This window comes from Benincasa hispida, chromosome 11, assembly GCF_027475165.1.
Source record: "Benincasa hispida cultivar pf3 chromosome 11, pf3_genome.v1.1, whole genome shotgun sequence".
NCBI lineage: Eukaryota > Viridiplantae > Streptophyta > Magnoliopsida > Cucurbitales > Cucurbitaceae > Benincasa > Benincasa hispida.
In genome coordinates this window covers 286,166-302,154 of record NC_143488.1, presented here as the reverse complement: position 1 = coordinate 302,154, position 15,989 = coordinate 286,166, and the positions used below count along the sequence as shown (strand labels likewise).

General features: G+C 35.6%; 1 protein-coding gene and 1 pseudogene across 1 annotated transcript; both read left to right on the top strand.

The window, feature by feature from the left end:
• The first annotated feature begins 812 nt into the window (after positions 1 to 812).
• On the top strand, positions 813 to 2,408 carry LOC150032292 (uncharacterized; annotated as a pseudogene).
• A 7,858-nt stretch (positions 2,409 to 10,266) lies between these two features.
• LOC120069460 (uncharacterized) lies at positions 10,267 to 14,954 on the top strand. The gene is made up of 10 exons (XM_039021226.2): positions 10,267 to 10,654; positions 11,035 to 11,100; positions 11,193 to 11,373; positions 12,175 to 12,371; positions 12,510 to 12,560; positions 12,810 to 12,901; positions 13,210 to 13,271; positions 13,612 to 13,718; positions 14,207 to 14,311; positions 14,590 to 14,954. The coding sequence occupies exons 1-10, from the start codon at positions 10,376 to 10,378 to the stop codon at positions 14,725 to 14,727; spliced, it is 1,278 nt and encodes a 425-aa protein (XP_038877154.2). The 5' UTR covers positions 10,267 to 10,375; the 3' UTR covers positions 14,728 to 14,954.
• Positions 14,955 to 15,989: the final 1,035 nt, after the last annotated feature.

Here is a 15,989-nt window from a genome sequence, read left to right as displayed (position 1 = left end):
GCCCACCTAAGAACTCTATAAATAGAGAAGTTCATTCACTAACAAGCAGAGGACTTCCAAGACTCCTGAAGCTGCACTCCTATAAGGTAGAAGACCTTTGAAGACACAAATACTCTTCCAAGACTTCTACTTCAAGCTTCCAAGACTCCTGAAGCTGCACTCCTATAAGGCAGAAGACCTTTGAAGACACAAATACTCTTCCAAGACTTCTACTTCAAGCTTCTAAAACTCTTGAAGCTGCACTCCTATAAGGCAGAAGACCTTTGAAGACATAAATACTCTTCCAAGACTTCTACTTCAAGCTTTCAAGACTCCTGAAGCTACACTCCTATAAGGTAGAAGACTTTTGAAGACACAAATACTCTTCCAAGACTTCTACTTCAAGCTTCCAAGACTCTTGAAGCTGCACTCCTATAAGGCAGAAGACCTTCGAAGACACAAATACTCTTCCAAGACTTCTACTTCAAGCTTTCAAGACTCCTGAAGCTGCACTCATATAAGGCAGAAGACCTTTGAAGACACAAATACTCTTCCAAGACTTCTACTCCAAGCTTCCAAGACTTCTACTTCAAGAACGTTCGGTGCTTTCCTTCTCCAAGTCAAGCATATTCACCCAACTGAGAGAGAATCAGAGGATCAAGTATTAGAGATCGAACCACATCGCATCAAATCAGCTCCAACATCAACACCAACTTCAGTTCAACTCCACGAAACACGTTTCTCCAGAAACCTCGTGTGAACAAATTGGCACGCCCAGTGGGACCTCTCTACCTCTCATCTCTCTCTCGTCATCCGAGTCAAGAAATCTACAGATGGCACCAAAGAAAGTTGCATCCAAAGCTACCGTCGCAAGCAACACTTACATAAGCTCTGTCATCACGGAGGAAATTTGGGGCCAGCTGATGGAATTTCCTAAAGGCGGGATCATCATCAAAGAAAATCCCTTGTTTGAAAACTATGCTTCTGTTACTAATCTATCAGAGAAATAATCACATTTTGATGTAGTGTTTGTCATGATGACTAACGTAACGACTGAGTCGACCATGGCAGAGATGGAGGTAAAGATAAATCTCCTAATGAAGGCTGTAGAGGAGCGAGATCATGAAATCGCTGCTTTAAGAGATCAGATACAGCTTCGAAATACTGCTGAATCAAGTCAATCCCCAGCTACAAAAGCCAATGACAAAGGAAAGACTGTCTTGCAGGAAAGTCAGCCACCACAATCCACCTCTGTTGCCTCCTTGTCAGTTCAACAGCTCTAGGATATGATCACAAACTCTATAAGAGCTCAGTACGAAGGACCGTTGCAAAGCTCTTTTATGTACTCCAAGCCATACACCAAGAGAATCGACAACATGAGAATGCCAGCTAGGTATCAACCTCCAAAGTTCCAGCAGTTCGATGGAAAGGGCAATCCAAAACAACATGTTGCACACTTCATTGAAACCTGTGAAAATGCAGGAACCAGAGGAGACCAGCTAGTCAAGCAGTTCATCCGTACCTTGAAAGGAAATGCTTTCGATTGGTATACTGATTTGGAGCCAGAAGTGATTGACAGTTGGGAACAACTAGAAAAGGAGTTCCTGAACCGCTTCTATAGTACAAGGCATATTGTTAGCATGATGGAGCTGACAAACACCAAACAGTGGAAGGGAGAGACAGTCATCGATTACATCAACCGATGGAGAGCTTTAAGTCTGGATTGCAAAGATAGACTTACTGAATTATCTGCAGTGGAGATATGCACTCAAGGCATGCACTGGGAGCTTCTCTACATCCTACAAGGGATAAAACCTCGTACGTTTGAAAAGCTGGCAACACGCGCTCATGATATGGAGCTGAGCATTGCCAATAGGGGAACTAAATATTTCCTAGTCTCTGAAGGGAGAAAATATAAAAATGATGCCAAGAGCACTGAAAAGATCGTGGGTAGTGCCACAAAAGAATCTATGATCGTTCATGTGACCCCGCTGAAATTTTTCTCCAAAGGAAAACAAACAAAATTTGAAAGAAGACACAATGAGGGCAAGAAGCATCGTCCAACTCTTAAAAAATGACAAGAGAAGGTTTATCCATTCCTTGACTCTGATGTGGCAGATATGTTGGAGCAGCTACTAGAGAAGCAACTTATTCAGCTACCGAAATGTAAACAGCCGGAACAAGAAGGAAAAATAGATGATCCTAACTACTACAAGTATCATCGGGTCATTAGTCACCTAGTTGAAAGGTGCTTCGTGCTGAAGGAACGAATTATGAAGTTGGCTCGTGAAAAGAAGATTGAGCTAGATTTGGATGAAGTAGCTCAGACAAATCACGCTACAGTAGCGAAAACTTCAAATGTTCCAATACTGTTTGTGTCCCATGCTAAAAAAGAAGCCCGATCTAGTTTGGAGAATTCAAGCCTATAGTTATTCGGTTCCAACAAGAGATTCAAACAGAAAATTTCGAAAAGAAAGATGAACTTGTTGAAGATGACAACGAAGGGTGGATAGTAGTGACTCATCGAAAGAGAAGACAACCAAACTCCACCCAAACAGAGTCGCGTTCCTATCGAAACTATAGAAAAAGAAACAAGACTCATAAAACGAAAGGCAAAAAGATGACATGGAAGCCTAAGCCTGCTAAGAAAGAAGACAAGGACTTCCCTTAATTCCGACGGCTGGCAACTTCGGCAGAATTTCTCCCAATAAGCTTTCTCAATAATCATCCAGAGAAAGTATCAGAAGTTATTGCATGTCACATTGTCGGCATAATAGAAGTTGACAACAATCATGTGACTGCTGAAGAAGTCAAAGACTCAGAAGAAATGAAGCAAAGAACTTCTATCTTCGATCATATTAAGCCTTTAAGTGCTCGATCTTCAGTCTTTCAAAGATTGAGTATGGTCACGGTAGGAGAAGAAGACCAATGTCCAACGACTACTTCTGCTCGAACTTTAGCCTTCAAAAGGCTAAGTATATCCACATCAAAGAAAGATCAACCTCCAGCATCTGCTTTCGATCGTCTCAAGACAACAAACAATCAACGTAAAGGAAGGATGAAAATCTTGAAGCCAACGCCATTCCATGAAGAAAACAACGACGAAAAGATTCACAGTCATGTCCCTTCACGCATGAAGAGGAAATTTTCTGTTGACATAAGTATAGAAGGTTCCTTGATAGTAAAGCCAAAACTCATCATATTGATGAATCCTACAAATGAAGAGGATAATCAAAACCATGATGAAATAAGAGCTTCTAAAGTTTAAATGAAAAAGCTCTTCATCGCACGAGCCTAAACTGCATGATGCTCCTAGCCCGCATGAGCTTAAAATGTGAACAGCCCAAAAAAAAATTATGAACTACGTTATGACTTGATCCCTTTCATTATAAAGGGTAGGCAACTTAAAGAAATTTAAGTTCAGTCGTGCATAAAAAGAAAAAAAAATTCTCTTCGAACTATATTATGACTTGATCCCTATCATTAAGAAGGGTATGTAGGCAGCTTGAAAGAAACTTCAAGTTTAGTCCAGTTAAAAAAAAAACTTGAACTACTTCATGATTCGATCCCTTTCTTTAAAGGTACGAAGGAAACTTAAAGAAATTTAAGTTTAGTCCATCAGAAGAGGTACCACAATCACCTAAGTATAATACTACAAGATTGATGTTGATCATCCCTGTCAAAAAATGACACTTCAGATTAAAGATGTTCATCCCTATTGGGGGCAACACAATGGGTTGAAGACATCCCTCGTAAGGACCCAACACAGTAAATAAAAGGCACACATGTGGAATGCGCTTCACTTCCTCTTTAAAAGTAAACTTATACGCTCCTCCATCTTCAAGTTTAGAGGCTCCATCGATGCTTCATCTTCATGCTCAAAGCCACAAAGTCAAGCCTACAGCCAAAGCTTCATGCTTCATCAAACTCAAATGCGAAGAATTTATCGATGCTTTGTCAAACTCAAGTGCGAAAGTCTCGTCGACGCTTCTCTATATTTAAGTTCAAAGGCTTCATCGATGCTTCTCCATCTTTAAGTTCAAAGGCTTCGTTGATGCCTCTCCATCTTTAAATTCAAGATTGACATGCATGGCCCCACTTCCATCTTCAAGTTAAAGGTCGGTGTGCAGAGGCATCTTTAAATTCAAGATTGACATGCATGGCCCCACTTCCATCTTCAAGTTAAAGGTCGGTGTGCATGACTCCGCTCCATCTTCAAGTTCAAGGTCGGTGTGCATGGCTCGGCTCCATCTTTCAATGACTCGGTCTACAAAATCATGACGTAGCTTCGCTTCATCTCCAAGTCGTGGCGTGGCTTCATTCATCTTCAAACTGATGACGCGACTTCGCTCCATCTTCAAATTCGTGGTGCGGTTTCGTTTCCTCTCTAAAATATTGGTACAACTTCACCTCTTCTCCAAAATTTGTGTAGCTTCGCTTCCTCTTAAAAAATGTGGGTGTGGTTCTACCTCATATGCGAGATCAAGTTTGGTTTGTCTAGCTCTACCTTATATGCGAGAACGACTCTAGTCCATCCGGCTCCACCTCATATGCAAGGACAACTCCGGTCCGTTTGGCTCCGCCTTGTACACGAGATCGACTCTAGCCAACTTGACTCCGTTCAAAATCTTGATGGCACATTCTTCTCATCTTCAAGTTTTGATGGCATATCCGCCTCATCTTTAAATACTCAATGGCATATTTTTCTTATCTTCAAATTTTGATCAAGGAGTAACATAACAAGGCAAACCTTTCAAGGATCCTCCCTAGGGTGATCGAATAGGAGAGTTGTATGCCTTTGCGGGGCCCCTTCCCATGAAGATCATGATACATGAGCGGCGCTACAAGGTAGACCTTTCCGAGATCCTCCCGAGGGTGATCGAATGGGAGAGTTGTAAGCCTTTGCGGGGCCCCATCCATAACGATCAAGATACACGAGCGGCGCTACAAGGTAGACCTTTCCGAGATCCTCCCTAGGGTGATCGAATGGGAGAGTTGTAAGCCTTTGCGGGGCCCCTCCCATGACGATCAGGATACACGAGCGGCGCTACAAGGTAGACCTTTCTGAGATCCTCCTTAGAGTGATCAAATGGGAGAGTTGTAAGCCTTTGCGGGGCCCCTCCCATGACGATCAGGATGTACGAATGATGCTACAAAGTAGACCTTTTCGGGATCCACCTAGGGTGATCGAATGGGAGAGTTGTAAGCCTTTGCAAGGCCCCTCCCATGAAGATCAGGATACATGAGCGCACCAAAGACGGGTCGATGAGATTAAAAAAAAAAAACTTGTTTTGTTGTGCTTCTTTGGTTGCACTGTAACTCCTACAAAAAAAAAAAAAAATAAATAAAAAAAAGAAACTTCTGGAAAAAAAAAAAAGAGAGAAAAGTCAACAAAATAAAAAAAAGAAAAAAATATATATATGAAAACAAAAAAGGAAGGGAAGCTCTAATTCCCCATCTTTCCTTCTTTCTCCCTTCTTCTCACTTACAGCTTCCTATTGCAATTCAAGGGTGATTTGCAATCCGAGTCCGATTGACAAAGGATGTAAAGAATGTAAGATCGAAAGAGAATCACAATTTAAACTACAAAGGACGTAAGAACGAAGGAGATCACACTACAAGATGAAGAAGAGCATGCGTCCTGCCAGTATTTATATAGCTAAGTTCGATGGGATTTTTTTCCTACTAATCAGTTGAAATCTGATAAAATCTCAGGTTACTCGAACTGAATACTGTTTATTTTGTTGTGGAACTTCGATTCTTGTTGAAATTAGTTAAGAGTCAACAAAAAATAATCATGCTCGATTGGAGGCTGCCTGAGTTAGGGGTCACTGTGGAGTTTTGAATCCTCAGATTCAACGGCGAGGAGTTTTGAGCTTAAGATTTGAGAGAATCTGGCATATAAGCCAATAGTATGGAGAAGGAAATCTCGCTACGGCTTGTATCGCTAGCCACAAAACAGACGGCTGCCTGAGATAAAAAAAAAAAGAAAAAAAAATTCTTAATAAAATAATAATAATAATAATAATAAAATGGAAGAATCTCGCTCGAAATCCTCTTGCTGGTGTCGCTCTCTCCCACAATCTCGCTCGAAATGCTCTCGCCGATTTCGCTCTCTCCAGTGTCACTCTCTCCAAAATCTCGCTCTCTCCCACTTTCTCGCTCACAATCTCGCTCTCTCCCACGATCTCGCTCTTTCCACTCTCGCTCACAATCTCGCTCTCTCCCACGATCTCGCTCTTTCCAGTGTCGCTCTTTCCCACAATCTCGCTCTCGCTGGTGTCGCTATCTCCCACAATCTCGCTCGAAAATGCTCTCGCTGATCTCGCTCTCTCCCACGATCTCGCTGGTAATGACTTGGTATCGCTGGTAATGCCTGATCTCGCTAGTAGGGTTGTCTTCCAATACATTGGCTCTCCAAAATCTCTTCCATTTAAGTTTAAATTCATATTCCATTCAAATTGGAATTAAAATCAACTGTTATTCCAAATCTCAGTCTAAAGCTTCTAATCTAAATTTTTATTCTAAATTCAAGCCAGCCAAATCGGGTGAGATAAATGTCAAATCCGTCCCAAATTATAATTTGGCCATATCCCAAATTTTATCAATATTCGAATGGTTAACCTTGATATTGAGTTGTGAATAAAATGCCGAGTCAAAATTTGGCTATATTCCAAATTTTATCTCGAATTTAAATCAACCTTAGTTTCTATACTCATTTCCAAGTAAAATTGAGCATATCCCAATTTTTTATCTCAAACCAAAATTGATCAAGATTCAATTTCACCCCAAATTCTATTCCGAATTCGAATTAAATTAAATTTGCAATTAAAGTGGAACATAAATTCTACTTTAGTTCAAATTAAAGTTTACTTAGCGAAAGTGTGTCAAACGAACAAGATTTCAAATCAAAATTTTGAGCTAAATTCTCATATTTTGATCATGATGATGCATTAAATTAAATGAGTCAAAAAATCATACTTTGATCTCAAATTACATTTTTTTTCGAGATTGCTAAATTAACGTTTGCTAAATTAACGACGAATTTCTAAATCATTGACTTTGGGTCCAATTAGAAGTTGACACATGTCCCGAATTGAATTGAAGACAAGTTTCGATGACGTCACGCAGATGAATCAGATGAGATTAAATTGGTCCAATTTGATATTACTATTTGGGCTTAAAGTCCAAACTACAAAAAAAAAAAAAATGTTGAATTGGACCCAAATTCTAGATCAGACCCAAAATCAACTACTTGGGCCTAAGGGTCAGGTCCATGGACCAACCAAGCCCACGAAGCCCACTTGAGAACTCTATAAATAGAGAAGTTCTCTTCATTTGTAAGAGCAACATTTTCTACACTTAGAAGACCCAGAGAGAATTCACTAACAAGCAGATGACTCCTAAGACTCCTGAAGCTACACTTCTATAAGGCAGAAACACTCCTATAAGGCAGAAGACCTTTGAAGACACAAATACTCTTCCAAGACTTCTACTTCAAGCTTTCAAGACTCCTGAAGCTGCACTCCTATAAGGCAGAAGACCTTTGAAGACACAAATACTCTTCTAAGACTTCTACTTCAAGCTTCCAAGACTCCTAAAGCTGCACTCCTATAAGGCAGAAGACCTTTGAAGACACAAATACTCTTCCAGGACTTTTACTTCAAGCTTCCAAGACTCCTGAAGCTGCACTCCTATAAGGCAGAAGACCTTTGAAGACATAAATACTCTTCCAAGACTTCTACTTCAAGCTTCCAAGACTCCTAAAGCTGTACTCCTATAAGGCAGAAGACCTTCGAAGACACAAATACTCTTCCAAGACTTCTACTTCAAGCTTCCAAGACTCCTGAAGCTGCACTCCTATAAGGCAGAAGACCTTTGAAGACACAAATACTCTTCCAAGACTTCTACTCCAAGCTTCCAAGACTTCTACTTCAAGAACGTTTGGTGCTTTCCTTCTCCAAGTCAAGCATATTCACCCAACTGAGAGAGAATCAGAGGATCAAGTATTAGAGATCGAACCACATCGCATCAAATCAACTCCAACATCAACACCAACTTAAGTTCAACTCCATGAAACACGTTTTTCCGGAAACCTCGTATGAACAGTAGTATTTTTAAGAATGATAACCAAATGTATAACATCATTTAAAAAAAAATGTAAATATAGTCAAGTCTATCAGCGATAACTTCTTTCGTTGATAAACTCCCAAGTCTATTAGCGATATACTTCTATGTTGATAGATTCTTACTAGTGATATGATCTATCACTAATAGACTCCTACCAATAATATGATAATATACTATTTAAATTTGGCCATATTTGTATTTTTTTTTTTACATTTTGTTATATCTACTAATATTTTAGGTCTAATGTCTATATTTGCAACTTTCACTTTTTTTAATGGTTTTCACTTTCCAACTCTCACCGACCCTTGCATTTAATCTTCTATTTATTATTTTTAGTCCTCATGCATGTATACATGAGATTTAGTTAATGGTTGAATTGATTTTTTTTTAATTTAAAATTATTATTATTTATTAATTAGTATTCATTATTATATGTAAAAGAAAATATTGTTATATTGGATTGGACTTTTGGACCAGCTTCATGAGTCAATCCAAATACGACTCAAACTAGTTGGCTTGTTGGCTGGCCTAATTTAAAAAAGATAGATCCATATCCAATCCAATTTATGAAAGAGATGGATTGGGTCGGGTTGGTCGATCGTTGACTTTGGGCTAGACTTGGATCGAACTTGGATTGCGTTTGGATCGGCCTTTGAACTTTGGGCCCGATGATGAGACTAAATCACAACCCTTTCTTTCAATCATATAATTGTTTTCTTTAACCAAAAATTGGAAATTGAAAAAGAAAGATTAATTGAGACTAGTTTTAAAATTATTAAAAACATTTTTTGTCACGTTCAAAATCGTTTATTTACAAGTTTTATGCTAACTGAGGTATGCCTACTTTTAAACTTCATTTTAATTTATTTTTAGTAACACTAAAAAAACGGTCGTTATCAAATATAAGAAAATGAGTCCACTTATTTATAAATATAGCAAAAATGTCACTGTTTATCGACACTGATAGGCACCTATCAATATCTATTAACACGGATATATGTCTATTAGTGTTTATTATTGTCTATCATTGATAAACCAGACATTTGTTAAATTTGAAAATATTTTCAATAGTTTTACTATTTAAAATAATTATAAATTTCGAAAAATGCCTTGAGCTTTACACTTTGTGTAAAAAATGCCCTTTAATTCTCAAAAGTTTTAAAAAATACCCTCGCTAGTTTTGGATGAAAACTATGAAAACTGTTGAAGTTTTGTTTAAAAAATACTCTTAAACTTTCAAAAATTTAAAAAATACCCTCGAATCTACGGAAAAGTTAAAAAAAAAAACTCTTATTTATAATATATAAACAAAAATCAGTAACATGTTATTGCAAAAGTACCTCTAAACTTTAAAAAATTTACATTAGTACCATTATTTATATATATATATATCATTTATCAACATCCCATTACCTCTCTCATTCATTTCCTCTAGCTCCCTTCAATCTATGACCTAACACTTCTCTATTTCTCTCTTGCTCTCCTTTTTATTAATTTTTTGATCTTTACAAAAAACAATTGTCCCATTCAATTAAGATATATTTATAACAAAAAGAAAAATAATAGTAGAAATACTAAGGAGACCTTAGATCTTATATGTTTTAACAATGTCATACATTAGTAGTTGAGTGTGTGCTAATAGCTAAATATATATATGTTCCTCTTGTATTTAGCTATTTATCACTATGGTAAGTTTTAAGGGGATAATTTGAATTTAGAATTTTGTGAGATTTTGTGCTTTAACTTGATGTTTTGGTATATATTTTGTTGTTAGAAAATCAGTGTAAAATTGGACAAATGGGAGAAAACTGAGGGAAAAAAAGAGGATATCTATGTTATCTTTTTAAAATCGATTCTTTTTAAACTCAAAAGAACTTCAAACAAATTGATTACTCTACTAACGGTAGGAGCATTTTTAAACTTTTTTTTTTCTTTGTAAGGCTACAAATGTTAATACAACTTTTAAAAGTTCAAGGATATTTTTTAGATGAATATTAATGGTTTCCATCCAAAATATGATAAGAGAAGTTTAAGGATATTTTTGTAATATAGACCAAATAAGTTTAGGTATATTTTTTTGTATAATTTAGCGAAAACAATTACCTCTAAAAAAAATTGATATCTATTTAAAATAAAAGAAAAAGAAGAGAGAGGTTTAAAAATGGACAAACAGTGATGTGCTTTCTATTCTACCAACTCCTAAGATTGGGGTTTAGAGCATAGGGTTTATGAACTCCAACAGTATCCATTACTTCCTTCTCCAGTAATGGCGACTGCCTTTCTTGTTCGCAGAACTTCATCCAAATACCTCTTTCAACCTCGCCTCCATTCTTCTTCTTCTTCTTCTTCTTCTTCTTCTTCTCTGCTTCTCCGAAACCTCTGTTCTCTTCTTTTCCGAGATTCCACTTCATGTAGTCGTCCAAATTCTTTCCCTTTATACTCCAGAAGCTTCGTCTCTGTTCCTGAAGATTCTGGTTCCCCTGTTCTCGGTTCTGATACTCGCGTCCCCGCCACTGTGATCACTGGCTTTCTCGGTTCTGGAAAGGTTGCATTTCTTTCTTTCTTCTTATGTTCGCTAATTTTTTGTGTGATTGTTGATATGCAAAGTATGAGCATCTCTTCAACTTCAGTACTTGCTAGAATTGTAGTTGATTATTTTGTTTGCGAATAGTTCCTCGGTCGGCAAACAGTCTCTCGGGCTGAGGTATTTTGATACAAATGATGAGCGATTAATTTTCCCTATGATGATACAGATACACTTTCACCATAATATTTCGTTCTTGACGGGAAATGTTCAATCGATTATTTATTCTTATCATTATTTTGGTGTAGAAGCGAAGGAAGAAGTGAAGTTTGTGCTCGTGACTTGCCTACTTTCATTGTTTTTTCTGATTGATATGATTTGATTTGCTACTTTATTTTCAGACGACTCTCCTCAATCATATTCTGACATCTCAACATGGCAAGCGAATTGCTGTCATTGAAAATGAGGTATATACTGCACTTTTCAACGATGGTACTATGCTGTGTTTAGCATTTTATTCATCTATTAGATTGCTCAAGCTCCGATCACTGTTTTACAGTTTGGTGAGGTGGATATCGATGGATCTTTGGTTGCCAGTCACTCTTCCGTAGCTGAAGAAATTGTTATGGTTAATAATGGATGCCTTTGCTGCACCGTGCGAGGTGATCTAGTTAAAATGCTCTTGGAGTTGGTCAAGAAAAAACGAGACAAGTTTGATCATATTGTTATTGAAACCACAGGTATATTTGTTAAGTTTGCTTGTCATTTGAAAAAAAAAATGGTGAAAGATGCATTTGTGTTTATCGCATATTTACTAAGTAATTGATCCTTTTCCCATTCACTTATATTATAGCCACAACCCTCTTTTTCAATCTTCGATGAGAAGAAATATTTAATTCCAATTGGTTGCTTGTAAGTGCTATTTCACTGAGTATAAGTATTATGAGAGACTTGACGAAAAGTAGTGGTTCAAAGATGGCTAGAATTAAACTCACACATACGAAGACAGGTTCCTCAAGTGTGAAGCCTATCTTGAACATGCGACAAACTTACTGATGTAAATTCAAACAACCAAATAACAGTCTGCTCTTCTCTTTATGGATACCTTTGGGAAATTGTTACATTTTGCATTGAAGAAAGCTCATGAAATGAGCCATTTGAGGGAGAGATGATAATCGGTTTAGAACGGCTTGAAGGCCTTAGTTGTGGGCATTGAAAGGAAACATGGGAGATTCCGATGATTATAGGTGGATAGTAAAAAGCAAAGAAAGTGAATCCCTTTATGTCAATTGATAAAATTTATACCGAAATAGTTGAATGATGAAATGCAACATCATACTTTTTCATTTGGTTGTTTCTTTGATAATTTTTTTTGTTCCCTGTTAGAATAGGGACCTTTGTTATAGCCAAAAAAAACTTCAACAATATTTATGGCTCTTTCCTTCATGGAAGTTCAGTGATCTATTTTGATGGGTCAGATAGATAGGTTTTGATGATAAATTGTAGGAACTGATGATTGGAAACTGGAATTATTGATGCAGGCCTTGCTAAGCCAGGTCCAGTTATAGAAACATTTTGTACAGATGAACTAGTTTCACGTTATGTCAAACTAGATGGAGTTGTAACTTTAGTAGACTCCAAACATGCCATGCAACACTTGAATGAAGTGAAACCAAGATTTGTGGTGAACGAGGCTGTAGAACAAGTTGCATATGCTGATAGGATTATAATGAACAAGGTAATGAATTACTTTCTGGACTTTTTTCCCTCAGGCTTAACTTTTCTTTCAATTATAAGTTTTATTCTAAAAGAATCCAATTACAAACCAACTCCACCCTTTTAACTCCTAGCTATTATTTCGACATTGTATTGGCAGATCGATCTTGTAAGTCCAGAAGAATTGGAGCAACTGACACGGAAGATTAAGGTATCATTGCACATCATAATTTGAATCATTGGTAAATATGTACAGATTAAATATGATCAAGTGGAGCTGGTTAGGATTCAATGAGAAAACATCACTGGAAAAACAAAAATCAATTATCTTCATTTGATGTCTTTAGGTTCATGTTGATGATATATTCGTTACATCTAAAATCATGTAAAATGCATTTTGTGCTATTTTTTATCCTGACTTCATGATTTGTAAATTGTATACGTTATATCTATCTTGCAGCGAATAAATGCGATGGCCCAAGTTAAGCTGACTAAGTTTGGATCTGTTGACATCGACTTTGTATTAGGAGTGGGTGGATATGATCTTGACAGGTCATAGTCTGGTTGCATCAGATTTTTCCTTTTCTTTCCTTTTTTTTGTGTGTGTTGGGGGGATCAATTAATTCATAAAAATTTTAAAAAATTGTTGGGAAAATTTAAAGTGTTAGGCCTACAAATATTATTTAAAAGTTCAGGAACTAAAAAGGTACAAACCTCAAAGTTTAGAGACTAAACTTTTTCGAGTTCAACAATTGCAGGGATTGGCCAAAGTTTTCTTGTTTCTTACTTATTGTTCCCATTTTAAGTATTACGACACATCCAATTCTAAAAATATTTTGAACCTTGTGTTTGTTGTGCAGAATTGATTCTCATGTTGAAGCCAACTCTTGTTCTGGAGAGCGCAAACATGAAGCTGAACATGGTACATTTGCGCTCTTTTTTCTGTTTTCTTCTGCTCTAGTGTGTTTCTGAAACACAAATAACTTGTCATAAAAAATCCCATGAAAATAAAGGGCATTTTGGAAGTTACGTTTGAAAATATTTTTTGTATATAAAAACTTGTTTGGCAGAATAATTTTTAGAAACAATTTTTCAGAATAAAAAAGAACAAAGAGCACAAAAAGTATTTTGTTGTTTTAGTATGATGTTCTGTAACATATGTTACTTTCAAAATATTAACATGGGGAAGATAGGAGTAAAATTACAAGAACAAATTTCTTTTTTAAACATTTCATAATTTAATTATTTGGCCAATTTTGCAGAGCACCATAAGGGACACGATCATCATCATCATCATCACGATCATGTACATGATTCTGCCGTGTCTAGTGTCAGCATTGTTTCTGAGGGATTACTTGACCTTGATGAGGTACTGATATTATTAATTACTGTTGTATGCTGTTTTCGCATTTCACTTGTGAGATTTCTTGATGATAATTGGCATTCAAATTTCACAAAATTAATCTGGACCATCTAACACCTTTTATTTGACAGTTTTTTTTTTTTTTGGACTGCTGAATTCTTGAGCTTAGAGTTTCGATGAGTTTGGTATGACTTTTTAAGTTTTGAACATCCTTTTTTTTTTCTTTGGAGAAACGCTAATTAAATGCTTTCTTTAAAATTCTTTTCAAATGCTTATAGAATTTTCAAAACATTTCTTTTATTTTGTAACCAAACACCATGAAAATTTTGGAGGGCGTTTATAGTTTACTTAGCTAAATCAACCTTTTTTTTTAATACTGTTATTCCGGATATTGATCTAATTTTACTGTCATCACTTCGGCTTTGCTATTGAAGTTCATTGGTGCGGTTTTTACTGTTTTAGTTGTGATTCAATGCTTAAAATGCATCTTGTAGGTTGATGATTGGCTTGAACGATTGATCGAAGAGAAAGGAGATGACTTGTATAGAATGAAAGGAGTGTTGAGTGTAAATGGTTACGAGCAGCGCTATGTCTTTCAGGTACTTCATTTCTTCTTATATTACTTTTTTCAATTATACAGTTAGATCAAACCGTCGAAATTAATTGATATCTTATCCACTAAGTTAAGCTATACTTGAATTGACCACCAAAATCAATAGTCAATACGCATAACAACAATCTCATCATATGTGCAACGAAACTTAACTAATTTTGGGATTATTTACTTTTAGGGTTCAATTAGATGAAATCAAAAGTTTGATCCAAACATTTTTCCAAAAATTAATCAATGGTTGCTTTTGCATGTTTCATCTTTCAGGGAGTGCACTCTATCTTGGATGGCTCCCCGGGCAAAGCATGGGGCTCTGATGAAAAGAGGATAAACAAGTTGGTTTTCATAGGAAAGAATTTGGACGAAACTGCCCTTAGGAAAGGTTTTAAAGGTTGTTTAGTTTGAGATAAAGTTGGTAGACCATCAGTTCCCAATTTGGTAATTTACAGGCCTTTTTTTTTTTTTAAGAATAATTTACAGGTCTTAATGTCATTATAATTCTTGTATGTACGTACGTTTTTGGGTGTGCATTTTTCTCCTCTGATTGGGACTAAATATTTATAAACTCAATGTAACGTTTTAAAATATATGGGGATTAAATGAAAATTAAACCCAACATTAAGGACCAAAAATGGCTTTTTTATCTCATTCATATTTAGCTTACATCACAAAATATTTCATTTCAAACTTCATTTTTGTACAATACTTTTTGATAGTTTACCACTAAATGTGAGTGAGGATTATAATCTAAACTTAGAGGTTATAAACATCTAATTGTGTTGGGTTTAACTTTTCAAGTATTTAATTTTGAAAATAAGTCATTTTGAAAAAAATTTGAAATGTTTGAATCAAGCATTTTTAAAGTGTATGTTAAGTTTTTTTTTTTAATCAAAAGAGTTTAAATAAAAATGATTTTTCAAAAAATATTTTTTCTCTTTGGTCAATCTAAATATGTGCTTAGTGAAGTTGCTTTGATTCCCAACTAAATAAAACTCTTATTGTTAGGGAATTTTACACATGGATCAGAAAGATTGTCACATGTAATGTGGTACACTTTTATCTTTCAATTTGTATTGTATTTAATAGAAAAATAAGCTTAATTAAAATTTTCTGCTCATATTGCGTACATCAATTAAATGTTTTTAGATTTAGCAATTGCTTTTTAAGATAATATGTGTGAAAGCTTGCACGTTCAAGTAACGTTAAAGCTATTCCCCAAAATAATAATAATAATAATAATAGTATTGTTAAAGTTCATATTTTACACATGGGTCACAATTGTTAATTTTTTTTTAATTTAGTTCTCGTACTTGTATTTAAGTTCTTTCACGTTAATTTTTATCGAAGAATATTCAAATAATAATTTTGATATTTTAGTTTTAAAAAAAAGGACAAAGAGAACTGTGAATGTGTTTACAAACTTTATAAAGGAGTGTTCATAAATTCTTTTTTTTTTTTTTTTTTTTTTTTTGAAAACTTAACTATAAATTAACACGATAAATTATTTATTAAAAGTATTGACAGCAAATTGAATGAGACATAGAGAAAGAGACCAAATGGTGTCTGTTTATTTTCTTTTCTTTTTTTGAAATATGAATATTCAATAACCAATAAAAAAAAATCAACAATGGATATATTTATGAGCTAGTTGCACAAATAATAATTAG